Source organism: Lissotriton helveticus, chromosome 8, assembly GCF_964261635.1.
Source record: "Lissotriton helveticus chromosome 8, aLisHel1.1, whole genome shotgun sequence".
Taxonomy (NCBI): Eukaryota; Metazoa; Chordata; class Amphibia; order Caudata; family Salamandridae; genus Lissotriton; species Lissotriton helveticus.
The window spans coordinates 1,658,766,876-1,658,793,876 of record NC_136069.1 but is presented as its reverse complement, the minus strand read 5'-3'; the positions used below and the strand labels follow the sequence as shown (position 1 = coordinate 1,658,793,876).

The 27,001-nt window shown below is 44.7% G+C and overlaps 1 protein-coding gene across 2 annotated transcripts in view; it reads right to left on the bottom strand.

Annotated features, from left to right (window-relative positions):
* The window catches only part of DNHD1 (dynein heavy chain domain 1), a 659,975-nt gene that overhangs the window by 399,229 nt on the left and 233,745 nt on the right, over window positions 1-27,001 (bottom strand). For both annotated transcript variants that reach the window (XM_078658741.1, XM_078658742.1), the window contains exons 12-15: window positions 25,574-25,731; window positions 16,808-16,933; window positions 11,050-11,326; window positions 9,425-9,552 (exon numbers count right to left, since the gene is read on the bottom strand). In XM_078658741.1, coding sequence (XP_078514867.1) covers window positions 9,425-9,552; window positions 11,050-11,326; window positions 16,808-16,933; window positions 25,574-25,731 — 689 coding nt within the window. The remainder of the gene's footprint in view (window positions 1-9,424; window positions 9,553-11,049; window positions 11,327-16,807; window positions 16,934-25,573; window positions 25,732-27,001) is intronic.

The following is a 27,001-nucleotide window of genomic DNA, read 5'->3' as shown; positions in this document are numbered from 1 at the left end:
AGGGCTATCTAGGTGCTGTGTCTCCGTTGTAGAGCCAGATCTTGAGTCTCTTTCTGAAGTCTGCCAGCGAGGGGGCTGTACGGAGCTGGAGGGGGAGGTCGTTCCAGAAGTCTAAGAAGTATTCCAAGTCTGCTGGTTCCTTGTACTCCAATGTTTTGCCCTCACCGTTATTAACATTGTCACAGGTTCTAATAAGTCAAATTTTCAATCCTTTTTTGAGGCGGGGGATACGCAGAAGGAAACTTCATATTTTCACGTTGATCTCCGCTGAATTATCCACTGACATATGTATCGTATGACGATCTATGTTGAAGTGCCACTATTTCTGTTTAGCAGCAGCCAAAATGTTCTTGTTGATGACGAAGGAAACAGACAATAATTAGACATGGCTTGTCATTTTCTCTCCACTGCCGGGTCCGGAGTCTTTGTACCCTCTGAATTTCCAATGGTTTCAGAAAGGTCAGATGAGGAATGAGTGATCATCGATTCTACAACATCATCTTTCTTAATTTATTCCGGAATTCTATGGATTCTGACATTGTCCCTTCTTACTCTGTTTTTAAGGTCTGTAACTTTCGTCTCAGAAACCAGACATCAGGGACTCAGTCTGTTGTAATGTCTAAGCACTTTTCCACCTCAGATATTCTTTTTACACTCTATCCTTCATGGCACTGAATGAGAACACGTCTGACTGGATCGATGTTAGGTCATTGAAAAGTTCTAGTGTTTAGTTTTACTTTGGACTGGCTGATTTTTGCCATTTGTTTCAAGTTCACATCTAAATTATTTTCTGCCATTGCTGTGGCTTCCAGTTGATGTGTGCTCTTTACTCCTATCAGTGTCTGTAAAAACCCATTGTCGGGCAGGCTGTGCGGTCGACATACCCTCAACAGCAGCGGTGGGAAGGTCAAAGGGAGTCTTTTCTGAGATGCCTTGGCATTCCCCAGCACGTCAACAACAAATGCAAAACTATTTGGCCCTGGGTGAATATGAATATGAAGGTTTGAAAGACAGGAATAATGTTGGAACACAGTCGTGTGGTATGTGCTGATTAGCACCACTGCATTATTAAAGGGTTACTGTGGGGTGCTGGTCATAGCGTACAACAACAACAATTGCAGAACAGGTGGGAGGAGCCTAGCTCGCGGCCGTAATGGTCGCCCTTTAGAGCTCGGCTCCCGCAGCCCTCCGTCCTGATTGCCTATCCTGTCTTCTATCCTGTCCGGGGACGACACATTTTTGGGGCATTGGAAACATAACGGCTTGTTTGTACTTACCATCCGACCCCGGGGTCTCGGTGTGCAGTGGCTCCGGAGTTGTGGCCTCTGAGAGATCGGGGCCTCTGCGAGACTTGGACCGGGACCTGGCCGGTGGGATCCGACGGCTCTCTGCCCTGGCCGAGAGCGAGAACCAGTGTTGGGAGCCGATGTGCGAAGATCCCGGCGATCCTGACCCGGGCCTGCCCGGGTGGCCGCGCGGCCGACGTGGGTGAGAGGCCCGGGGACCTGAGTCTGTGAAGGGGTCTCTCCCCGCCGCTGCTTTGTCCGACGGCCCTGGTCCTCGAGGCCCGGACTCCGCTTGATTGGGGCACCGGTGCTGGTGCTGGCGGAGACCCGTCTTGGGCGGATATCCTTTTGGCATCGAGGCCGCCCTTGCTGGGACCCCAGGAGCTTGTAAAGTCCTACATTTGAGAACTGTTCTTTCCGGGGGTCTTGGTGAGCGGCGATTGGGCTGATTCACGAAATGGCGGCCGACCCTCTGAAACGAGAATCACCCTGTGGCGGCGGGCCCGTGTTGCCTATTGGTGTGGGGAGCGGATCTGGTGGACGTGAGCCGACGGTCAGAGATATCCTGGAAGCCCTGAGATCCCTACACGCCTCCCTGGCCCTGGGCGTCTCGGTGGGGACGCCACGATCTGCCGCCATTTTGGGCGGCCATTTCCTCTTGTCGCCCTCTTGTTTCGAAGACTTCATTGCCTCGCCCCCCTCGATTGACTTGAGTGTCTCCGCCACTGATCGAAGATCGTGTAGTGTGTCGGTGACTTTGGGGCGCCCTGCTTTTCAAGGTTCGGACCCCGGGGACTTGGATGCTGTACTGCGACCCTGTTCGACATTGTTGCCTGAAACTATTGATGGACTGCCTCCTGTGCCTGCTTCGATGACTTTGCCTGTGTCTATAATTGGGGCCACCTCGCCCGCTCCAGCGGCGCAACTGAACTCCTGTTTTTCATTGCTCGTGCTGCGATATTTGATGCATCGATACTTTCTGTTTGGACTATTGCTCCCTTGTGGATCTATCTACCCCCCAAGTAACTATGCTAGTCACCATCCCACTCGATTATATGCTGATTTCGTATTTAGTATGTGGTTTTACATTGCCATGTGGTGGGTGGGGTTTGTCGCTCGAAAGGGTTGGGGGTGAAATGTACGACTTCCGTTTGATTCCCGGTATACGATTTAGTAGCATAATTGTTTTTAATCGTAGAAAGGTGGGAGGTCCCCTTCTCCTACTGTTTTGTGGCGCGTGATGGGGTGTCGTCCTGGTCTGTTTTTGACTGTGCTTGTCTGGTTGGGCGGAGGGCTGCGGCCGCCCGTTCGGATTATGGTTATTCTGCTCCTCCCTCCTGTCTTCTTTTCTCCGCTTTTCTTGCCTTTTTGTCTCTTTCTTCTTTCTTACTTCTCGCTATATTTCGGGTTCTGGTTTAGGGCGACAGGCACGCTGTTTGAAGGGTGGGCCATAGCCTTCTACAGGGGTGCAGGGTGGGACGGGTGGGTTGGGCTCTATTTTTGTTTGTCTTCTGGTTCTATGGCCCTTTTGTATCTCTTTTTCGTGAGGCCGCGTCTGTCCCGACCTCCTATGGTGTGTTTCGGGTGGGGGGTGTGGCGTCGTTAATCCTCCTGCTATGTTTCGGCTGTCTTTCTCCCCGATCGCCATACCCCCACTTGGGCCGCTACTCCTTTTGTCTCCTGTCTTCCCGCCACGGGGGGCCTGTGTCGGCGTGCCTTCTTCCTGTCGTTTTTCATATTTTCCTATTTTCCTTTTATTGTTTCATTTTGTCTTCCCTCCATTTTCCTTTCCCTTCCCCTTCCCCTTCCCCATTTCGTCCCCCCCCCTTTGTTTTTCCTTCCTGTGTCCCAGAGGTTACTATGACGGGCTGGTTTTGATGCATTGTTTTTCCGATCCCTCTGTTCTGGCTTGGTAGTGTCTTGGGTGGCGGGCATGTTACGAGGATAATGCTCAGGGGCTGATTGTGTCTCACGCATCCTGATTTTCTTGATTGCATTGTGTTGTCCCCCCGATATTTTGCCCCCATGCCCCCTTATTAATGTTGAGGTTGGTTTGGGATATCGGATGCCTCCGTATTGAAAGTGAGCCTGTCATATGTCTTCTCCCCATATTATAAAATTAAGCCTTATTTACTCCTGTGTTTTAGCCCTTTGGTTTCTGTATCTCTTTTCCCCTTCTGTGATTGTACGGCCTCTGCTTTGTATTGATTGATTATGTAATATTTGCCTGGTGACTCCTGATTATTTTGCACATTGCGGCCGGCCGGCTTGGTTGTAGGCCTCGACTTGTCTCACCTTTTGATGTCAATAAAGGTTTTAAAAAAAAAAAAAAAAAAAAAAAAAACAATTGCAGAACAGCCATCAGTTATCAGTGCCACTACAGATGATATATCCTAGAGATCAGGCTATACAGACTCTTATGCAGCGCAACGGGATATTTAACCCAATAAGGCAGTGCTTGCATGGTAAGGTACGGATTAGCGAGGTTGCTGCTGTGGCAATAATTCTGATGTCAATTTAGAATCGATAATCTCATCAGCATGGTTTAGAGTACTCTGTGGGTTCTACACCAGCCTCCTAGTGTCCTTCCCTTGCTGGCTCTCACTTCTTTAGTTGTTGCTCCACTCACCATGAGTCTGCTTTCAACCTCAGGGTACCTTTTGCACAGCAATGGCGTTTTTGGATTCACGCCTCACCACTCGTCTAACTGGTTCTCTTCCTCCATCGCCACATAGTCATGGAGCAATGCACGGAGGAGACCGTCATTCATGGGCGTTCTCACTAGCGATGTCATTTCATCTCGTCCGTTGGCATCTGATATCGGTTCATTATATTGGAAGCTCTTCTTTCAAATACATCTCTCTTCGCTTGCATGGAGTACAGGCATCTAGGCCTGTGTCCTGCCTACTCTGAATGCTAAGTTTTGGTGGTGGTCCCGTCTGAATCATCTACAGCACAGGTGTACCTTCATGTGACTGTACTATTTCAATGGTAGTGTGGCTCAGTTCCAGACCTCGACAGATGCACCAGATTTTTCAGTAACAGGATGAAATTGTTGGCGCTTGTGAAGAATTGCTGGCACAAAGTTTTGGAAAAGACTGCATGTATGTTCCTGAACATTTATGGTATCCTTGCTTCTGGCTGCTACAAAAATGTTGTCTTTACTTTTCAAACTATGAATCTTGACGACAATATTTCTGTGTCTCGTAATTTCACCACCATGCCTGGTGTCAACTCTATGAGCTGTTTCAATGCACGTGGCAGGTTGCTCCTCCCTTAGGAGCGATGCAAATAAAATAAAGGTGTCAGAAAGTCAAGTCCTTCTGCCCCACTGGCGAGATCTTGAGTGCATATATTATTGTGCACTGCAGTTTTTTCCAAATCTTCACTTTTGAGGATTATATCTTTCACTTGAGATTTTAGGCAGTTAATTCCTAGGTTCAAATCACAGTTGCCACTTTCTAACTTTTTGATTTTTGCTTCAGTTTTCAAAAGACTGGACTCACTTCTGCCTTAAGGTCTGCAAGGCTCCTCAGCATATTTGCATTGATTTCTCAGTTCAGTTAGAATGTTTGCAGACTACCAAGTAAAACATTTTTGGTTAATGACATTGAGTGGGTTGCCTCAAGGACTCCGAGGAGGGGTCTGCACCGAATATATGACGTAATCCCGCATACCATCGGTCCGCATACCATCAGTCCGCAAAAAAAATCCCGCATGTACTATTAGGCCGCAAATTAAAATAACGAAAACTTTTAGAACGAATATGCCATTAGCACGCATGCCTTTACAACATAAAGGCATGCATGTTAAAGGTATACTCGTTGTAAAAGTTGTAAAGGTAAGTAAAAGTACACTACCCTACCCTACACTACCCTACACTCTAATGTAATGCCCAGCACGACCCCCAACACTACCATAAAGCACTTTAGTACCCTACACAAACACTACAACAGTACCTTAATACACTACCCCCAGCATGACCTTACACAAACACTACAATACTACACTAAACCACTACACCCCCTAAACCCTAAAACACTACCCCCAGCATGACCCTAAACTACAACACTACCTAAACCCTAAACCACTACACCCCAGCATGACCCTACACTACACAAACACTACAACACTACCCTAAACCCTAAACCACTACACCCCAGCATGACCCTACACTACACAAACACTACCCTAAACCCTAAAACACTACCCCCAGCATGGCCCTACACTACGCAAACACTACAACACTACCCTAAACCCTAAAACACTACCCCCAGCATGACCCTACACTAAGCAAACACTACAACACTATCCAAAACCCTAAAACACTACCCCCAGCATGACCCTACACTACTCAAACACTACAACACTACCCTAAACCCTAAAACACTACCCCCGGCATGACCCTACACTATGCAAAGACTACAACACAACCCTAAACCCTAAAACACTACCCCCGGCATGACCCTACACTACGCAAACACTACAACACTACCCTAAACCCTAAAACACTACCCCCAGCATGACCCTACACTGCGCAAACACTACAACACTACCCTAAACCCTAAAACACTACCACCAGCATAACCCTACACTACGCAAACACTACAACACTACCCTAAACCCTAAAACACTACCCCCAGCATGACCCTACACTACGCAAACCCTACAACACTATCCTAAACCCTAAAACACTACCCCCAGCATGACCCTACACTACGCAAACACTACAACACTACCCTAAACCTTAAAACACTACCCCCAGCATGACCCTACACTACACAAACACTACAACACTACCCTAAACCCTAAAACACTACCCCCAGCATGACCCTACACTACGCAAACACTACAACACAACCCTAAACCCTAAAACACTACCCCCAGCATGACCCTACACTAAACAACCACTACAACTCTACACTACACTAACACAACACTACACTACACAACACTACACTACACAATCACTAACCCACGAAAAAATTAACACAAACCCACTTACCTCTCTCGTCATCGTGGTTTTCACAACGCAAATGCATTTACCATACATGCCTTTAAAACGTAATTCGTTGTAAAGGCATGCGTGATAAATGCACATGCGTTTTGAAAAAATGCGGGATAATGGTATGCGAGGTCAATGACCTTGCGGGATAATGGTATGCGGACTGAAAGTCCGCGGGATAAAAAATGCGGGAAAATGGCTGCAAACTGTCTGCACCAGGTCTTCCACTGCTCAGACAGCCACAGAGGAAACACTTATGACTTTCTTTTGTTTATTTGATTTATTAGGTGGCATGTGAAGAGAGGGCCTGTTGTTTGAGGATTCTAAATGGAGAAGCAATGTTAGTTCTCCCTAACATTGCTTCTCCATTTAGAATCCTCAAACAACAGGCCCTCTCTCACATGCCACCTAATAAATCAAATAAACAAAAGAAAGTCATAAGTGTTCCCTCTGTGGCTATCTGAACAGCTACAGGAGATCACAATGCAGCCTGTCATACAATTCATATAGACGTTATTGTCTTTACCTATTCTTGTCCACTAAAGTCTTGCTTTTCTGTGAGTGGTTCAAGTAAACAGTTCCCATGTTAAGATTAAGTGCCCTGAGAAGAGCCAATGGATGTGATATTTGGCATCTAGGTACTCAATGCTCTCACTATGTGGAGGGTCAATCCAGAAGCACCTAGTAGTCCTAACTCTCTATCACATTCTGCGGGCCAAGGCTACCTCCAGTTCTCATCCCTTCACATAGTACTGTTCCTCAGAAGGTAGGCCTAGATCTCGGTCCACAGCAAAGGAGAAACATTCCCTCCAGGTGAGAGCCTTCAGTTTGCTCTCACCTGGCGTTGGTTTAAGGGGCTCATGTTGACAGCGCCATGCAGCAGCTTACTCACCAAAGTCCACCAACAGCATTTTCTAAGGCACCTCTGGTGGTTCACGGCTCGATTACCACGTCATATGGAGAACGTCACCCTGGTTCACATTGGGGTTCCAAGCTGCAAATTCTCTTTTCTCTTAGCCTGGCGGCCTGCATAGTAAGGATTTAGCACCTCCACTCCTCACAAGCTGGGCTGTGTGGTTTCCAATCAGGGCTCAGTTACCCCCTGTTGTCAGTGCTCGCAGTAATCAGGCTGCAAACAAGCATGACACCCTTGCCCGGTCCCACCAGTCCTGGAGCTCATTTAGAGCTTGAGCTGGGTAGTTTGTGACTTCTTGCCAACAGGGCATTGTCCTTTTTAAATCAATGACTTGGATTTCTGTATTCCTAGGGATTTCTATAGGCGCCGTCAGAGCAGGCAGGCCATGTTGTGAAGTCCGCACCCCTGTTATTTTTTCTCCATTTTAAACAAAGACCCACAGTGTCCTATGGGATGATGATATAAAATGTGAAGAATACTCCAGCGAGGTAAAATATGTAGGGTCTGCCACAAATTTCCTCCAAGCAAAGGATGACAACAGACAGTCCACATGTCCCTCTACACAGAGTTACATAAATGCTGACCAATGAAAAGATGAGCTGCTGTGAAGATCGTCTATAAAGGACCGGAGTCAAAGTCCCTTTCTCTGCAGTGGTTTTCATAGCTTTTTTGGTTATTAGATGAGCTCTGAAACACAACAGTAACAGCTGTCTCTAGCCAGATCTAAAAGGGGCACATTTTCTTCTGAGGAGCATTCCATTCTTCTCCATGAAGAGCCTTTAAATGTTCATTAACTTAGGGAAGATTCTCATGCTGAGTAAATAAGCAAACTCACATTAGATTGCTTGAGTGCCTAATTTCAATAAACAGTTTATAGCAAACACAACAAGATGATGGATGGAGTGCTAAAACATTTCAAACACTCACTCCCAGTCAAGAGATCTGGTTTGAATCCATTGTTCGTTTGCTCACCATGCCACCACAATTTGGACCCAACCATATGCAAATAAGTCTTGACCCTGTGCCTCCTGGGAACAGTCCAGACCGAACTGCCAAGCCAGGTCCTCCCTGGACCGGGAACAAGTATCCTGTGACCAGTTCCTGGGTATTACCCTTCATCAGCCATGCTAGCTGGAATCCAGTGGCACAGTGAGCCTGAGCTTCTGCATAGTGACCAAAAACCTCTGCTGTGCTACACGGACTTACGCAAGCGGTGGAGTGCAGTAGGTCACGCAGTTAACTCTGATTTTTAGTGCCAGGTGTTTGTCCCATGCTGGAAAATCAGTGCGGACGGCACCATGCACAGCGCAAGAGGGTGCTGCTACCTTCTGCCGCTTGAGTAAATGTTGTATTCGAGCGACAGCTTCCTCAAAGCTAGCGGTCCCGACCATCTGTGACTGCCCACGTTGAGAAATCTCGCTGAGAGGTGGTCTAGCGTTGGACTTTCCTCACTCGTGCTTGCCAACTTAAAGTTGGTGAGGGAGGAAAAAAGTCTTGGAACTCCTTGCGCTCCGTGGAATGCGGAAAACTCTGCGAACTGAGCAGAGTTTACCACCCAGGCCTATTTACAGTCCAGCTCGAACTGCCAGGCCAGGCCTTTCCTGGACCGGAAAAAGCGTCTTGGGACCAGTTTGGGGGTATCACCCCTTATCAGCCAGGCTAGCTTTTGAATCCAGTGGCACAGCGTGCAAGGAACACATGACTGGGAATACTCTTAGTCACTTAGGGCGAAAACAGCAAATACAATAAGATTATGGACGGAGTGCTGAAACCTCCCACTCACCCCATGCAAGAGATCTGGTTGAAATCGATGGAATCCAAGTCTGGGCATACACTTGTTTGCTGTGCCACTGTATTCAAGCTATTCTGGCCGATGATGATGGGTGATGCCCCAAAATAGTTCCCAGATACTTGTTTCCGGTCCAGGGAGGGCCTTGCCTGGGCGTTCTGATAAGGAGCAGTATCAAGACTGATATGCATACGGCTGGGTTGGCATGTGAGCAAAAGAACAATGGATTTAACTCAGATCTCTTGACTGGGGGTGAGTGGCTGAAAGGTTTCAGCACTCTGCTCACAATCTGCAATCTGTGTTTGCAATCAATAGTTTATATCAGCCATCTAGTTACAGTCTAAAGTCCATATTAAGAGGATGTTGCATTAGGAAACAGATTTACATTGCCTCTTAACAGACAGTATAGCCATGACTGACAGACATACCTTGGAAAAGGGCAGACTCTTCCATGTGTTGAGCTGTTCAGTCACTCTCTGAAAGAGCTTCCAGATCTCCTGCCGGAAAGTAACTCGTTTCTCACCAGGAGAAATGAATGACAGGTCAAAAGGTTTACCTGGTAACACACAAAAGAGAAAGATGGGTGAAGGAGAAATGAAAGCCCCTCTGGACAAATGCTACATAAGAAAAATACTGGGCTCCAAATGCACAAACCATCAGTTGACATGTTTAAGAGTACAGATCTTAAAAACAGAGAGATCATTTAGTGGCCCCCAAATGTGTCTCTGACATAAATCATGCAATCACATGTTGGTTAGGGGCCTGATTAAAAAAGGGACTCTGCACTCACGGTGGAGGAACCGCAGTTCTGGGGGAGTCTCTGCACTCAGGTGGAATGGCCACAATGAGAGTTCTCATTGCGGGGGTTCAGCCTTCGAGTTTGGAGACTCCTTGACAACAGCCTGGCCTCCACCATGAGTATGGAGCTCTTTATGAATCAGGCGATTAGAATCTGCACTAGGGCATTCAAGAGTCATGTCACACGTGACACGTCTAAGTCTGCACTAGTCGGGAATGGGAGACTCCAGAGCTCTGGAGCAGATTGTTTAGTGAAACTAGAAGCTGTCCAGAAACTCTCAAATCTTTGGTCCTATCTTGATAACAAGCAGGTACTTTTCACATAAAGATAACATTGCGGGAACGTCTTTGCAAAAAGCGTTATTAGGTTGGCAGTCTCATGTTGGTGGAAAAGTTGTTTCACTTGAACTTGTTCAGTGTTTGGTAATTCAATTCAGTGGAATAGGAGAAAAGAGAAAAGACATTCAATAACTACTTGGAACAATTAGTTAAAAACTAATTTCCAAAACACCTACTGTGTGACGTCCACTTCTGAGGAAGGGCGTTTTTCCTTTGGCGTCAAAATAGCTATAGGATGAGAACCCTACTTGCTGAAACGGAAATGCGGCACCTCTGAACAGCAGCTCCTATCCGTGTTCCTCTACTAGCTGCATTCTAGAGAGAAGGCTAATCTGAGCTCCAACACGGAAAGGAAGTTCTTGCTGTACTAAGATGCCTGCAACACTATATCCAAGTGCCTCTGCCTTTCAATGTCAAATATCTCATACTAATTGAGAGACAGTAAACCACTGACCCATAAACAACCTTCGTCCAGTAAACATCCTTCTATCACATACATCATTCTAGATTATAGCAGTCTCCTACTACAATGCGGCACTCATACTACTACCACAAACAGAGTCTTAGGACATAGAATACTATTCTAACACTCGTACTGCTTCCATGTACTTCAGCCTAACTAACAGCAGGCTCCTCCAGTACTTTGGCATACCACTACCCCACATGTCATTCTTGCTCACAGCACTCTTCTAAAGCTGTGGTAGCTACCCTGTACAGTGCAAAGGTAATGGTCACTGCCTAGGATGCAGCGGGTGGCCTTAGTTACTTGCCATAGTGTAAGGACAGATGGTTGTTGTGCAGGATGATGCATTTGTTGGAACAGCATAGTTGCTGTGGATGTATTCTGGATGCTACCCTAGGAGTTAAGCACTATTTAAAAGTGCAGAGCAGAAAGTGAGTGGTTATTGCTGAATACCTTTCAGGGTTAGCCTGGAGTAGCTCAAGCTGTTAAGGGTTGATATAAGGGACTGGAGCTTCTTCTGTAAATCCCCCAGTTCTTTCAGAACCGCTGGGACACTTTGTGATGGATCCAGAAAATGTCCAGTGGTGGAGGTGACAATGAGGCTCAACATCTCACTTCGGAACGCAAGGAAGGACTGCTTGAGGTTACTTTCAATGATGGGCAGCTTGCTGCTGATGAACTCTGAGGCCTCCTTCAATAGGCGCTGAAACGTCTCCCAAGTGTCTAACATCTGTGAAAGAAATAGCCACAAAATTACCACATCACAATCCATTGCTGCCAGAAACTGCTCACTTTTAGCTTCACCATGACCCAGAATGCTAGTGTTTGGAGATAGATTTTCCCTGGCAGACACAGCAGCAGATTAAGTCTCACTGGGTCTTAAATGTCAAGCCTGGATTCAGGGAGTTAGCCACTGACTTAGATTTAGTGGGCAGATTTTTCAACAGTACATGGATGTACAATGCCAACTGAGGTGTCAAGATACAAAACCTCTTCAAGCATTGAAGGTACATACTATCAGCCTTGGTTACAAAGGGCATGACCTCCCTACACATCTCTAGACACATATTAATCAAATACTGTGTTTGGGTACTAGGTTGAATCCAGGAGGATGACTTTCACTCTCTCTAGTTCATCGCTTTCAGTATTGAATGAAATTAATGAATTTAAATGAAATTTGTGTCAACTGTTGGAGTTAGAAAATATTCTTTCCAGAGAAGCACAGGAGTAAAACAGGAAGGGATAAAATATGTGTGGACACCACAACATCCTATGAGTAAATGGACAATTTCCACTATGATGTATAGTTTTTCAAGAGATTAGTAAGCTGTTTACCCCTGAGGCGGAAAGCCGGGGGCCGTAAAGATTGCAGAGTTCGTTTTTTAATATACTGTGTTGTTTTTAAATTGCGGCGCTACATGCTTTTATAAATTGAAGCTTTTTTAAAATTGTGTATTTAGAGACTGTTGGTGGATTTTAGATTACTTGAAATCCTACCTCAACGACGCCCACTTCGTCCAAGCCACTCCCTGACCCCTATTCCCTGCACAGCCGATTAGGGGCTGGTGCGAGAGAGGGGTGGACGCCATCTTGGGGGTACGGAGGGGTAGCGCTCTAGCTGCTGGCTACCTCCCGCCCTCTCTGAGCATTTAAACCGCGTTGTAACGCGGGCGTGCAGATTAGTAAGCTGTTTACCCCAGAGGCGGAAAGCCGGGGGCCGTAAAGATTGCAGAGTTTGTTTTTTAATATACTGTGTTGTTTTTAAATTGCGGCGCTACACGCTTTTATAAATTGAAGCTTTTTTAAAATTGTGTATTTAGAGACTGTTGGTGGATTTTAGATTACTTGAAATCCTACCTCAACGACGCCCACTTCGTCCAAGCCACTCCCTGACCCCTATTCCCTGCACAGCCGATTAGGGGCTGGTGCGAGAGAGGGGTGGACGCCATCTTGGGGGTACGGAGGGGTAGCGCTCTAGCTGCTGGCTACCTCCCGCCCTCTCTGAGCATTTAAACCGCGTTGTAACGCGGGCGTGCAGATTAGTAAGCTGTTTACCCCAGAGGCGGAAAGCCGGGGGCCGTAAAGATTGCAGAGTACGTTTTTTAATATACTGTGTTGTTTTTAAATTGCGGCGCTACACGCTTTTATAAATTGAAGCTTTTTTAAAATTGTGTATTTAGAGACTGTTGGTGGATTTTAGATTACTTGAAATCCTACCTCAACGACGCCCACTTCGTCCAAGCCACTCCCTGACCCCTACTCCCTGCACAGCCGATTAGGGGCTGGTGCGAGAGAGGGGTGGACGCCATCTTGGGGGTACGGAGGGGTAGCGCTCTAGCTGCTGGCTACCTCCCACCCTCGCTTCTTCGCCTATAAAATGATTGCCACTTCCCAGCGGCGCAGCGGGCGGGCGCAGCGGGCGCGCCAAAGACAAGCCCGTCTGCGCCTGTCCGCGCCAGGCCGGGGCAAGGGGCCACAACCCCTGCATCTCCCACAGGGAACACTAAGAGCTATAACTCAACTGAATTAATTAGAGTAGGAACACAAGTCAAAGTGACATGTCGCCACTTTTATTATCCTTTAGATTTGCCTACGCACTGCTTGCAATGCAATGCACAGCTCAAACCTGTGCCCCCTACTGATACGCAACAGGTTTATAAAATGTATCTCCTAAACTGTAGATCTTTACCTAAACATTCTATAGAAATATCTTTATTGCTCGAAGAACTCAAGCCGGATGCAGTCTTCCTTACCGAAACGTGGTTAACCCCGCATTCGGAACCTGATCTGGTACAAGCCCTGCCGCAGGGCTATCAAATACTAAGGACTGATCGGCCTTATGAGAAGGGAGGCGGCTTGGCTATTATATTTAGAGACCACTATGCCTGCCGACACTCCCCGAATCCCTTTACTGACTGCAAAAGCATGTCCTTCTGTCTGGAGTTCTCCCCGAACATTAGCTTCTCTGGGGCACTTATCTATCGTCCTCCAGGCCCCGTAAAACAGTTTTATGTATCACTACCTTCGGATGTTGCGGATTTAGCTTCCTCCCCTTCCAATTTTACGTTGTTAGGTGATTTGAACATTCACTTCGATGACACTACTGACCACATTGCCCAAGAGCTGATTGGAGACCTTTCTGCTCTTCAGATGAGCCAGCTTGTTTTATTTCCGACGCACTCTAAAGGCCATCTGTTAGACCCAGTGTTCAGCAATTGCCCCAATCTGAAGGAAGATCCTCCGATCGCTCTTCCCTGGACGGATCACTCTCTAATCCCCTTTGTCTGGGAGACTCACAAAAACCCTGCCTTAACATCGGGATTTCGGGAAGCACGGAATTGGCCCAAACTCCAGCTGGATCAATGGGTCCATGAGTTGGAGACATCAAAACCACTAATTAACCAGGATCCTTTGGTAGCTAATGATAGGTTTAACAACTGGATTACGAATGCTCTAAACACTATACTTCCCACTAAGAAAACTACCTTAAAAACCCCCTGGTACTCAGCTGAGCTCCGGGAGAAAAAGTGTCAGTGTAAAAGACTGGAAAGGAAATGGCGTTTGGGGTACGCTGAGTCGGATAAAACCACCTATAGAGAAGCCATTAGAGCCTACAAAAAAGAGATAAAGACTGCTCAATCCACATATTACACACTAAAAATCTCTGAAGCCAGCTCTAACTCCAAAGAGATCTACCAGATTGTGAAAAGCCTTACTAAGCTCCCCCAACCTCCCTCAACCGATCACAACTCGCAATTAGGTTGCGAAGATCTGGCGGAGTTTTTCTTCCATAAAATTAACACCATCTACACGTCATTCTCGGCCGCGGATCAGGTTGACTCGGTGGACTCACCATTGCCCTCTTTGCAGGAAGCCATATGCAGTCTGTCGCCCTTGCTAGATGAGATCCCCTTGCTGAGCGCGGAACCACTCGCCATTCTAATGACGCAAGTTAAATCAGGCTCTCCCAGTGACCCTGCTCCACCCCGTACAATGGCTGCTGTCACTCGCACCATTCTTCCTACTATGCTGAAATTACTTAATGCCTCAATTTCCACAAGTACGGTCCCACCTGCGTGGAAACGGGCCATGGTGCGGGCGCTTGTGAAAAAACCCAATATGGACGCTAGTAACCTTAATAATTACCGTCCCATCTCCCTGCTTCCTTGGGCCAGTAAAATCCTAGAGAAATACATAAATGGTATTTTAACACTTTTCCTAGAGAGTAATCAGCTGCTAGACCCCTCACAGACGGGTTTCCGCCCCAAACACGGGACGGAGTCCGCTCTGTTGGTGGTTACGGAGGAAATTAGAGAAATCTTGGATCGAGGAGGATCGGTGGCAGTCATCCTCCTCGATCTAAGCGCTGCATTTGACACGGTTAATCATAAGATCTTGGTGCAGCGTCTCTTAGATATAGGAATATCAGGTAGAGCTTTGGAGTGGCTTAAATCCTTTTTGAGTAACAGAACCTTCATGGTATATGAAGGAAATACCATCTCCTCAAGTAAACCTTTGGGCTGTGGAGTCCCACAGGGCTCATCTTTGAGTCCGACGTTATTTAACGTCTACATGAGACCGCTAGCTGAGATCGTCCGTACATATGGGATTAAGATCGTCACATACGCGGATGATACTCAACTGGTGGTCTCTCTGGCACAGGAGGACGACGCCTCAGCCAGGGTGGATCTGGCAAGCTGCCTAGAAAAGGTTAAAAGCTGGATTACTAAGTCTTGTCTCAAGCTTAATGGAGACAAGACAGAGCTTATGCTGCTGGGTCGATCTGCTCCATCCTCTATCAACTCGATCTGGCCCCCCTGTTTGGGCCCACCACCAACCCCCAAGGACTCCATAAAGAGCCTAGGAATATGGTTAGACAGGTCTCTGACGTTTGACTATCAGGCAAACAGACTGTCTGCTACTTGTTTTGGTCTTCTAAGAATCCTTAAGAAGATTCTTCCCTTGTTACCTTTTGAAGCCAAATAAATAGTAATGCAGGGCCTGATCCAATCTCGTTTGGATTTCGGTAACGCTCTCTATTTAGGAGCCCCTGACTCCACTGTGCGTAAATTGCAAGTAATTCAAAACTGTGCTGCCCGAACATTATTGCAAATTCCCCACAGGTTATCTGCCAGGCCTGGGCTGAAAAGCCTACATTGGCTTCCTGTCAGAGAGAGAATTAGCTTTAAGTCCCTTTGTATCGCCCATCAGGCATTCTGGGCTACTGGCCCGGCGATCAACCTCTCTCTGATTACTCCGTATCACCCCACTAGACAACTGCGCTCAGCCCATGCCCTTTTGGCTATAGTGCCTAAGATTAGGATATCAAGAGCAGGAGGCCGCTCTTTCTCCTTTAACGTGCCCAAGTTGTGGAATGCTCTCCCTCTCTACTTAAGGGCTACTTCTGAACTGACCTCCTTTCGTAAACAATTGAAAACGTTCCTGTTCAATAAGTAGAGATTCCCCCCCCCGGCCCGTATGTCTTTCCCAAACTGCACTACTAGTCTTAGTGCTTGGACGCCCTTTGGGCAGCTATCTGCGCTTTATAAAAATTATTTTCATTTCATTTTCATTTCAAGAGGGTCTTAGTGGAAAGACTTAAATTGTGTTTTCTGAAAAAAATCCATTACCATCAAATTTTACATATATATAATTATAAATAAACTTCAACAGAAGCTGTGCTCACTGTGCTGGAAGAGGACATGTGCTCAGTGTATACAACATATGTTCTCAAGCAGTGAAGGCCCACTCCTCACTGTCCCCCAAGCATTTTATTTCACGAGAGGGCAAATATCTCAGTTTACAAGGGACATCAACTCCAGCCGCAAAGAACCCCTTAACAGGAAGCACAGCTGAGGGCTGAGTGAAAATGTCTCCCTAAATTATAAAAGTAATTAAATCTGAACTAAGAACCCCTAAGACTAAACTTGGGCACTGGGAGACAAGTTATGTCTGGGTTACAAGAAAGTGCAGCACAGGACAAATTAGAGTGTTCGGACAGAATGTCAGATCAGTACAGAAAGAACCCGTCATTTAACAGTACTACATTTTCCTAGTACCAGTTGGGTTAACACGAGAGGAGGCAGTGCACGTCCATCAGTATGGATCTATTTAAAACAACACTAGTGTCGTGGGTCACGTAAGCATTTAACAAAAACCATCACTTCCTGCAAACTGGCCCTTCATTAACATCCTATCCCAAAGTTCTCACTGTGTTTTCAAGGCTCTCCTCTTCTGTGGTCAGCTGCCGATAATGCATTCGGATCACTTCACTTAGAGAACGGATGTAATCAATTTTCTGCTGGAGATCTGGGATCAACGTCTTGTATTTTTCCACCTATTAGTAACACAGGAGAAAGACACTAGTTTTACGTGGTAGCTATATGTGACCTAAATGGACATCATTTTAAACAAAGATTTCAATGTCAATATACCACAACACAGGGTTTCACTGTGAAATATTTAAACCATACAAATAGCTTTATCAATCCTTCAAATAAATTTCAATCTCACACAGCACACTTGAATCCTTATTGTTCCCAGTAAGAACATGCATATTGTCAGGTGAGAAATGCATGTCAAGAGCTACAATATTTTTCTTGTAAATAACTATTTCCAAACCTATATCATGATAACCTGTACTACTGTCTATTCTGCTTTGACAACTGATGGGCCTGAAGATATTAGGGATAATAATTTGAGCAAGCCTAATGGATTGATCCCAGTCGAGCCATCATTTCTGGTTACACTGTCGCAGTGAACCACAACCTTGAAGATGTATGAAGAGGAAAGGCTTGCAAGGGGTTCTGCAAGACTGCTTGGCCAAACCCAGGTTTGGTGTACTACCAGAATATCATGGGCAGAATACACATATACAAAAATATTACAGCCCAAATATTGGCTATTAAAATATAAGGATGATAGGTATATATATGGATAAGTGGAGGTGTAGTAAAATTACCTCCACATATATGTACTTTCACTATTATATATATATTGTAAGTTACCTGGATGTTTTGGTTCTAGATATGTAGTCTACGATATTTTGCGAACTAACATTTTGCTCATGATATTCTCCCATACAAGCATGGCACCAGATCTAGTGTTAGAATCCAAACAAGATTATCTGCTGAAAGATCGAGCATTGAGTTAGAAAGAGGGACTATGGGCAAGGGAAGAGGTACAGAGGGTGGAAGACACAAGCGATGTGGCACATGAGGACATGAGTTACGTTACTGGCCTTTCTCTAGCGCACAGTAAGGTACGGTAGTGTCATCACCAGTCTGGGAGTGCATCAACATGCAATGCTGGAGACTTCACTCACAGGCTGGACTCAAGAATCATCCTATGGAAATCTGCTATGGGTTGGGTGGCAGTGTCATAATGAATGAGCTGTGAGTGAGTGAATGTTGTTGTTGGTAATATGTACTTTGAAGTTAAGAAGAGATAGTCTGTGCCTGGTGTTTATGGCTAAGTGGCAACTTTCAGCTGTGCTGGTGTATGTGACGTGTTCTGCGCCCTGTTGGATACTTTTGTATGGTGTATCTTGGTGGGGACTGCTGTTTGGAGCAATGTGACAGTACACTATGAGGCACATTGGGGCTGTGTTAGATGTACATGGGATGTGCTGCCAAACGTGCATTATTGCATTTGTGAATGTGTGTGTTTTTCACAAGTGTTTTGAACTTGACATTTTGGAGTTACCTACATATTGCAGATCTAACCAAAAGGGTGAGGAGAATCTGTGTTTGTTTACATTTAAACTGCATTAGAGAATCACACTCAGAGCCAAACTCATGGACCGAAAGGCAAAACAAAACAGGTGATGTTCAGATACAAAGCCCTGGTCGGGACATGCCTAAAGCCCCAGCCATACTTAAATATACATTTATGGGCAAGGACTGGACATGAATTAAGGGAGAAACCATGGTTATGAAGTGAGGGATACGGATAGGTGGTGAAGAGAAATAGGAGGTGCCAAGAGAAGGATGGGCCTATACAAAGACATTTATAAACGGTTGGCAGACAAAGAGAGAGTGAGGAGAGCTACGTTGAAGTAAAAGGGGAATACAGAGAATACTGGGTGAGAAAGGCGGAAGATGAATAGTTGAAGACGTCTAGATGGGTGAGGGAGGAGAATGGAAGCAAGGAGAGATGAAGAGGTATGAAGAGTAAGGAGAGAAGGTTGAGAATGGGAGAGGATATGGATGGGGAAGAGAAGGTGAGGACACTGACATTTTATGTAAAATAGAGGGGTGGAGAGAAAGGCTAGTGAGATAAAACATAAGAGGGCAGGTGAGGCGAAATAGACAGAAGAGGAGAATGAGCGGACATGGACAGGTTAAGATATGTAGAATATTTAACGACAATAAGGGCATCGGCGATGAGATATAAAGAGAGCGGAGAGAATGAGGCGATGTAGAGAGGCAGCAAGCTGAGGAGGAATGATGAAGAAGGGGGCATCTGAGATTTGGAAGGATATAGGTGACTAAAGAGGAATGGCACATGATACGTAAGGAAAGATGGCCATGAATAGGCGAAGACAACCAAAAGGGGTGGGAAAAAATGGGAATGAAATCCGACAAGGAAAGGTGAGGAGATATCTAATAATGTTCATGATGAATGAGCGAATGTGACTGAAGAAATATTGGGAGGTGGGACATGGGAGACGTGTGATGTGAGGACAAAGAGAGGTGGGAGAAAAGGGCGACAGATGAACAAAAAAGGAAGGGCTGGAATGAAAGAGATGTGGACATATCAGAAGCTATCAGTTGCTGGGACAAGGGACAAGGACCGGTGAAGAGATGAAAATGAACAGGAAATAAGCTGCCAATTTGGACAGGTGAGGGGTGTGAAGGGGAGGGGGAGATGGAAAAGGACTATCACTGTTGGACGCTTAGGAGAGGGGTTAGTTTCATTATGCAGATCTCACTCCCATTCAGTAGAAGCCTGGCTTCCCTGAGCAGCAGGCAATATATCCCTCCTTGATTCTTCCTAGTTGTTGATCTAACACAGGGCAGTGATTTGTGTCTGTACTACTAACAATGAGCTTTGGATAGAAAAGGGTTCCATGGCTTGCGAGAGTGTATCTAGCCCTATAATTCTGATCTGAAGCCTGATGTCACCAGAGACCAGAAAGGTTGGTTACACAGACACCTCGGCCTACACTGGAAGAGGCAACTATGATGGCAAAGGTCTCTGTGTCCTTACGTTAAATATCCAACTAGGAGGAAATTCTGACTGTTCTGCAGACAATTCTGACTTTTGAGCTAGTCACTATGATATGTGTGGCACAGGCTGGAGCATGAACCGAACCAGCCTCTAGGCCTGAACGACATTAACACAATATTACAACTAGAAATCTTCCTTTAACAATGACTTTTAGAGTTTAAGAGACTGCAGCATGTAAACATTCTCACAGTGGAGGCGTAGAGAACGGTCCAGAGGTAAAGCTTTCTCTCTGAATGGATCAACTGCAATGTTTACTGATTCTGTGTCAGGCCCAAAGAGGTGCCAAAATAGTGTGGTTTACAGATACAAACAAGCTAGTTGTATTGTATTGTATTGTAATTTCATTTATATAGCGCTTACTACCCCTGACGAGGCGTGACGCAATATCAAGTAGCAGAACATTGTGGTACATTTTTATCATGGGAAAAATATTGTCTACAAAAATTATTGTATTTTCAGTAAATTCTGTGTATGTTACCATAGCCTCTACAATTAAGCCATATTTAATGATTTTGGTTTAAACATACAATATAAGTGTAGTCAAGATAATGGAAGAGCATATAGCACATGCTAAAAATATTACTACACACTGAGCCCTAACATCAAAAGGGAGTGCTCTGCATTATGAAGGATAAGTCCCACTGTAAGGAAGAGAACCCTCTCATGAACAGATCTTTAATGGCTGTAAAATGAATGCACCCGTCACACCAAAAGCACAAATCCAGCCAGTTTCTCAAGGAAGGGGCAAACTAGGCCACAAACACACCAATAGTATTTCCTTTCCTATTCTACAAGAATAACTTACACAGCCCCATAAAACAACATCACCTTCAAGTCCTGCTGAAAAAGGAGGATGGATGGAGAATGCCACGTCAAAAAGAGGATGGATAGAGAAATGGAGTTGGTCAGGATGGGCTGGACTATTCTGTGTTCTGCACCTTCAGCAGAGAATGCTCAGAAGTTCGCTCACTTTATGATAAACAACAAGGATTCCCTCAGATTCACAAAATATAAAATGTAAAATCTTCAAGAGGGAAGCCAAATTGTGCTAACCCAAAAAGTACAGAAAAATTAATGTTTAAGCCAGTAAAGCATACATTGAATACTGTGCATTGAGTATACATCAAGTCAGGCAAACATTAATCAACATTTAGGTGCTCCATGCAACAGGGCAGTGCAAGTGACTAATGAAGAAAAGGTTGTATGTTTACAGAAAGACAATGTAGGAAGGCAAACAATGCTTTGGGTGTGTACAAAAAGTCCTAGAGAGCACAAAGTATATTTTGTAGTACTTTAGTACTACAATAGGCAGTAGCGGCTTCTAACAAACCCAGGTGGTTAGGCAGAGGGACGAAAAAAGGAAACAAACAAAAAAACACTTACCTAAAACGGCTGCCGCCTCTCCTTCGTCCTCTGTACCTCCGACATCTTCCGGCACTCCCGGCCAGCAGCAGGAAGCACCTGCCCTCCCTGCCACCCCATAGCCAATCACAAAGCTGCAATGCAGCGCTGGGATAGATCTGAGCTTTGTGGATCGGCACTCAGACAGGGACTGGGAAGGTTTGCATGTTCCTCACTAGGCGGTGCAATGCAGCTAGGTGGGGAAAATGCAAAGTGCGCATGACCGCTTGGCCGGCCCAAGAGGGACAGCGAAGCAGCCGTGCGCATTTCAGGAGTGAAAACCACTCCTCTTCCTACTCTGCCCCACCCGAGAGTCACTGAAGTATAGAGGAATAATAAGATGAAAAGAACACTAGTGTTATCATTTTATTATTCCTTTTGTCAGTAGGGCGATGCTCCTCCGTCTTAGCAGAGGAGCTGCCACTGATAATAGGACTACTGAAGTACTACAAAATGGAAATGGCAAAGATGTGAGTGTGCATCTCCACTTCCACTTTCTATGGGGAGATCCTCACAAATGTACTGCCTAATAGTAAATGTGGGAGAGCTATGGGGGCCTGGCTGGAAAAGGGGGCATTCTTATTGCTAAATGGGAGGTGTTTAAGAAGAAGTAAGGTGGGGTTTAGTGAGGGTTAGGGAGGGACAAGTGTCCACCCATTGCTATTCGCCAACTGCACTTCTAAAGTTACTACATCCACAAAGGGACCCAAAGCAGTAGTAAATTACTCCAGCTTAGAGCTGGAGTATGTCCAACACCAGACATGGCAAACCACGGCTACTGCAACAGCTCCCCCCCATAGGAAATAATGAAGATAGGGACTTAAAACAAAACTCTATAAGAAATAAAATACAATGACATTATTTAAAATAGTTACACATATAAATAAATATTACATAATTTAAAAAATCTCAAAATAAAACAATTAATTATAAAATATTTTAACAACATTTTCTGAATTTATAAATTAGTGTAACATTATGCTTTATTAAACTCTATTGAAATTACTTTTAATTAAGACTATAAACACTATACTTACTTTTAATTTACTTTTAATCATCATTAATGCGTAATAAACATGTATTTATTTAACTGAGGTGGAAATCTATTTTTCAATTCAAACTTCAGGCAAATAGTTTTTCTTTATATGTTAATTAATTAAGGATTTAATTCAAAATTAAGTTAATAGTTCTGAATTTCTTATATAGTTTTCTGCATTTAAAATAAATATGTCAAAATAATTCAATTTAATATTTAACATTAACATATGTGCGCTAATTTTGTTTGGATAAATACATTTCTTACTTTTAAATATAGTTTACTATAGGGAGACTCCACAGTTGTGATGGAGATCTCCCTATGATAAGGTGTAGGGATTTTTTTTTAAAAGTTTATTAAACTTTATAATAAAGTAAGATAGGATACAATAGGATTTTGTGAGTAGCCAAAAGTAGTAATGCTACTCAAAAGAGTAAGGTGAATTACATGTGCAAATTACTCACAACTGTAAGTTACCTCTGTGAATAGCCCCATCTATGTTCAGCCAAAACAATGTTGATGTTTTAACTCCCGAATATTAATTATCTAAAGGTTCTTCAACAGGACAAATAGTTGGCAATATCCTCTAATGAAGTAGACAAGTAACCTGGCACAGCAAAACGTAGCAGTAAACATTCACGGTTGGTTTTCATTACTGAATCCCTTCCTTTTAAGTGTGGCTTCAGAGTTGTAAAATTAAATTATTTACAGTTAAATTCTCCATAGGGATCAAAGCTGCACTGTTTCTGACTGACAGGATGCCACAGGCTTGTGTTGTCGTGTCAGTCAGGAGCAGCACAATTTTGAGTACTCAAAAAGCTGAGAACCAGTGGCATACTGTCAATCAGAAGCAAAACTTGCCTCTCCTCTTGAAGTTAATAAATGTCATGCTTAGTGAATCTGAGGGAAGCATTATTGTTTGTTTACAATTGTAAGAGCACCCAGTTTTCTTGGAATATCAGATTACCCATTGTTGTTGCAGTACTTTCTGTCAAGTACATGTATAGTATATGACTGAAGCATGATGGTATAAAATACTTTAAAACACAACAGCATCTTCGAGGATGAAGTCCACTTTTACAAGAAGGGCTTAGTAAAACTATCCTAAAAGATTGCCATTCCTTTTTTTTTTTTTTTAAACCCAAACTTTATTGAGTACTGCGGATGTTTCAGGAATAGTAATACAATTGATTATACATTTTTGTACCTTTTTATGACATGGTGTTTAGATTCGCGATCATGTACGCCATGTACCTTGTATGTTACATTACCAATGTAGTACCATGTATGCAAACAATACATTGACATGAATATGATCTATTTATAGGACATTAAACTGTATCATTGTGCTTAGTGTCATAGTTAGCAGTACCCGTAAGTCCCCTCCCAACATATACCCACCCCAGAAACTAACCCTTTAACAAAGAAAAGGGTTTCCGCTACAGTATCATCATACCTTGAAAGGTGACTTGTATCATGTGGCAGTCATCGCTGAAATCATGGGGGAAGCGTTAGGGAGAAAGCACGGGGAAAGGGAGGAGGAAGCAGAAAGGAGGAGGGGGAGGGATGACGGGGACACTCCCCATAAACCAGGTCATCATACAGGTAGTAATCAAGTGTCACCATCACAGTCTTCCCTTGTAGTCTGAGAGCCCTCCGACCACTCCACAGCGTGTGCCTTTAAAAGTTCTATCAGTTGTGCCCAGTACAGGGATATTGGACGTTTTCTCAGCCCCCTATACTCTTCGCACTGCAGCACCTCTCTCTCCGCTACAGCCCCGAGAGAACTTCCTCCCTACATTTGCCTTCATGAGGTGCTGCGCGGACTTTCCAGCGCTATGTAATCAATCTCTTTGCAAGCATCAGGGCTAATCCTGCAAAACAGCGTAGAAGCTTTGCTTTCTTAGGGAGCGGGAAAAGGCCCAGGAGACCGGCCTCTATTGTGTCCAAAAGTGTGCGCTCCGTTAGTGATTATAGACTATGAGTAACCTCCGACCAGAACCCGCACAACACAGGACAGGACCATAACATATGAAGAAAATCAGCATCCTGGGCCGGACATCTTGGGCACCCCAAAGATGCGGTAGGGTACATCTTCCGTAGTGTCAAGAAGATTGCCATTCTTAATATGTTATGAAAAGAACATATCTATGACACCAATAGTCCATTAATCGTACTGCATAATTTGTCATCTTTATATCAATGAAAGATTATATGAGGTTTCACAAAATAGCAACATGCCATTACATTTCATATCTAGAATTATAATCACATATGGACTTTAAGTATAACCATTGACTTAATATTTGTAGTATTCATATGATACGGACCAGGTACCGAGCTGTGTAACAGAGAAGATATACGTAATTTAGGGATGATAAAAAATCATCTGTAAAACAGGGTAAAATACGTCAATACGTTTTATATTGACCCCAGTATATGGAGGTGGAGCACATAAACATGAGGCACACTTTGCAATTGCATTGCACACATTGTAACTTGATGGTGCAGCAAGCGAAACATGTCCCGCAAAACATAAATAGACTAGGCAAGGACGTAAACAAGCAGTGCAAATGCTTAGCATTACGTGAAATATTGCAACAAGAGGAAGAGGCATGCCACTGCATAACTAGGCAGGATGATAACCCCTTGAGAGCAACCAAACCATGGATTCTTTTCTTTTACATTCTACCCAGGTTGTTGAGAAATATGCCTGATGCACAGGAGTCATCCTCTGGAATAAGAGAGTTCAGTGATTGAGGGATCCTGGAGACTGACTTCACCTATCATATACCAGAGTTTCAAATTTACCGGGCTCGTCGGATAAGAATGAATGAATCTGCTTTAGAGATGAATGTAAGTGAGATGCTATGGAGTGAAGTAGTGCACCAACACTAAACTTATCTCTATATTCTTCAGTATTCTAAGTGGATTTGGTCAAAAGAAACGAGGTATATGAAAAAGTTAAGAAAACAATGAGTTGGGAAAATGCAGTTCGCTGTTAACCACTAGAGGAGATTACTCCTAAAGACCATAAAACTGAAAATGTAGGGAAAGGACATTGTCGCTCCTTTTTTATTGGTACCTTTGGAAATATGTGAACATTAAAAGATCCACATCTAGCTATTCATATCACATTTAATCTTTGAATATTACAAACCTTGTATTTGCATGTCCCATTATTTGTATGCAAATTGATTTCTACAATAGTTCAATAATGTTATTTGCATTATTTGACCAATGAAGCTCAAACTCCTGCTGAGTAAAATGTACTCCTGAGTAAGTGGTAAAGTAGTGCTGCTCCCATACCTTTCTGGCACACTGAGACACTGTAGGGATGTCAGTGTTAATGGTCTCCAGAACCTTCACCACGTTCCCAAGCTCTTCCAGTATGAGTGTCGTCCTGTGGCGACACTCCGAAGTCAGTAGAGACAGAATATCCTCGGTTATGGAAACCAAAAGAGTCACTATGAGAAAAGAGACAGAAAATACACAATCAGAAAACATCAGAACCCCTAAAGAATACTTCAATTCGTGGTTAGTTCATTCACAAACAGCCTAGAACAGTGGAATGGAATGGAATGTTAACCAGAGGAATTGGCACTGGTTAGGAATTACTCGCTCAAGCTTTTTCATTCATCCATCACTTTCTCCTCATTTTAGTGTCTCTCACTAGGTTGAAGGGTATACCTGCATGTGGGCTCTCACTAGGGTTTGAATTATAGCCAACTGCTAGTCTTCAAAACAATAACACCAGATCTATATTACACTGAGATTAAAAGACCCATCCCTCTCCAAAAGGATTTGAGCGAAAGTTCCTCTCCAACTCACATTTAAAAAAACAAAAAGAGGGGAGGAGCCTAGCACGGGACCAAGATGGCCTCGTGATCGTGTAGCTCCGTAAGACCCGTTCCTCCGTTCGTCTATCCTGCCACATATCCTGAGACCCGAGGACCGTGTTCGATGGGAGAATAGTATCGCTGCACCCTGGTGAAATTGCGACTCGAAAGGCGCACTTCTACCCCCTCAAATTGTCGTCCGAAGTTTTGGGCCTCGCCGTCGCCTGGGCAGCGGACTCTGGTGTCAGATGTGGCCGGGACCTAATGCGACAACAGCGGCAGTGTCTACCGGAAGTGGTGCCCCCTCCTGGAACCATCCCTAGGGCGCTTCTAGGTGGCTTTCCCTGCACGAATCAGCCACCCTTGGCTCAGTTCTTGGAGCGTTGGAGAGGTGTGAAGTACTGTTGGAGGTGTGAACTAGTATGACAATTGACTGGTTTGCCTGAGTCCTCTTTGATCACCCTCCATGGCGGCGAGATTGGACTCCGAGAAACCCTCCACCAGGGGTGGCAGAGTCCAGAGATCGGTCTAGTCCAATAAACTGGACAAATATACGTTCTCTAAGGGATCTCCTAGCGACCAGAGACAACTTCCCGCAACCGGGACCACCTCCCCAAGTGTCTGCTCCGAGCCTTCCTTGCAAGACATAATGGAGGTCGTCACCAGAATTGAGACATCTATGGTGACTAGAATGGATGCGCTTGACACCAAATTGGACTCGGTTAAGATTGACGTTAACCTTCTGCACACAGACCACGCTAAAACTAGCGAAAAAGTGAAATCTCTCGACATCAAAACATCGAGCCTGGTAAATGACATCGCTGAGCTCCTGCGAGAGGTCCGGGCCTTACAAGCGGCACGGGAGGAGACCCGACGGCTGCTTGATGATTATGAGGGT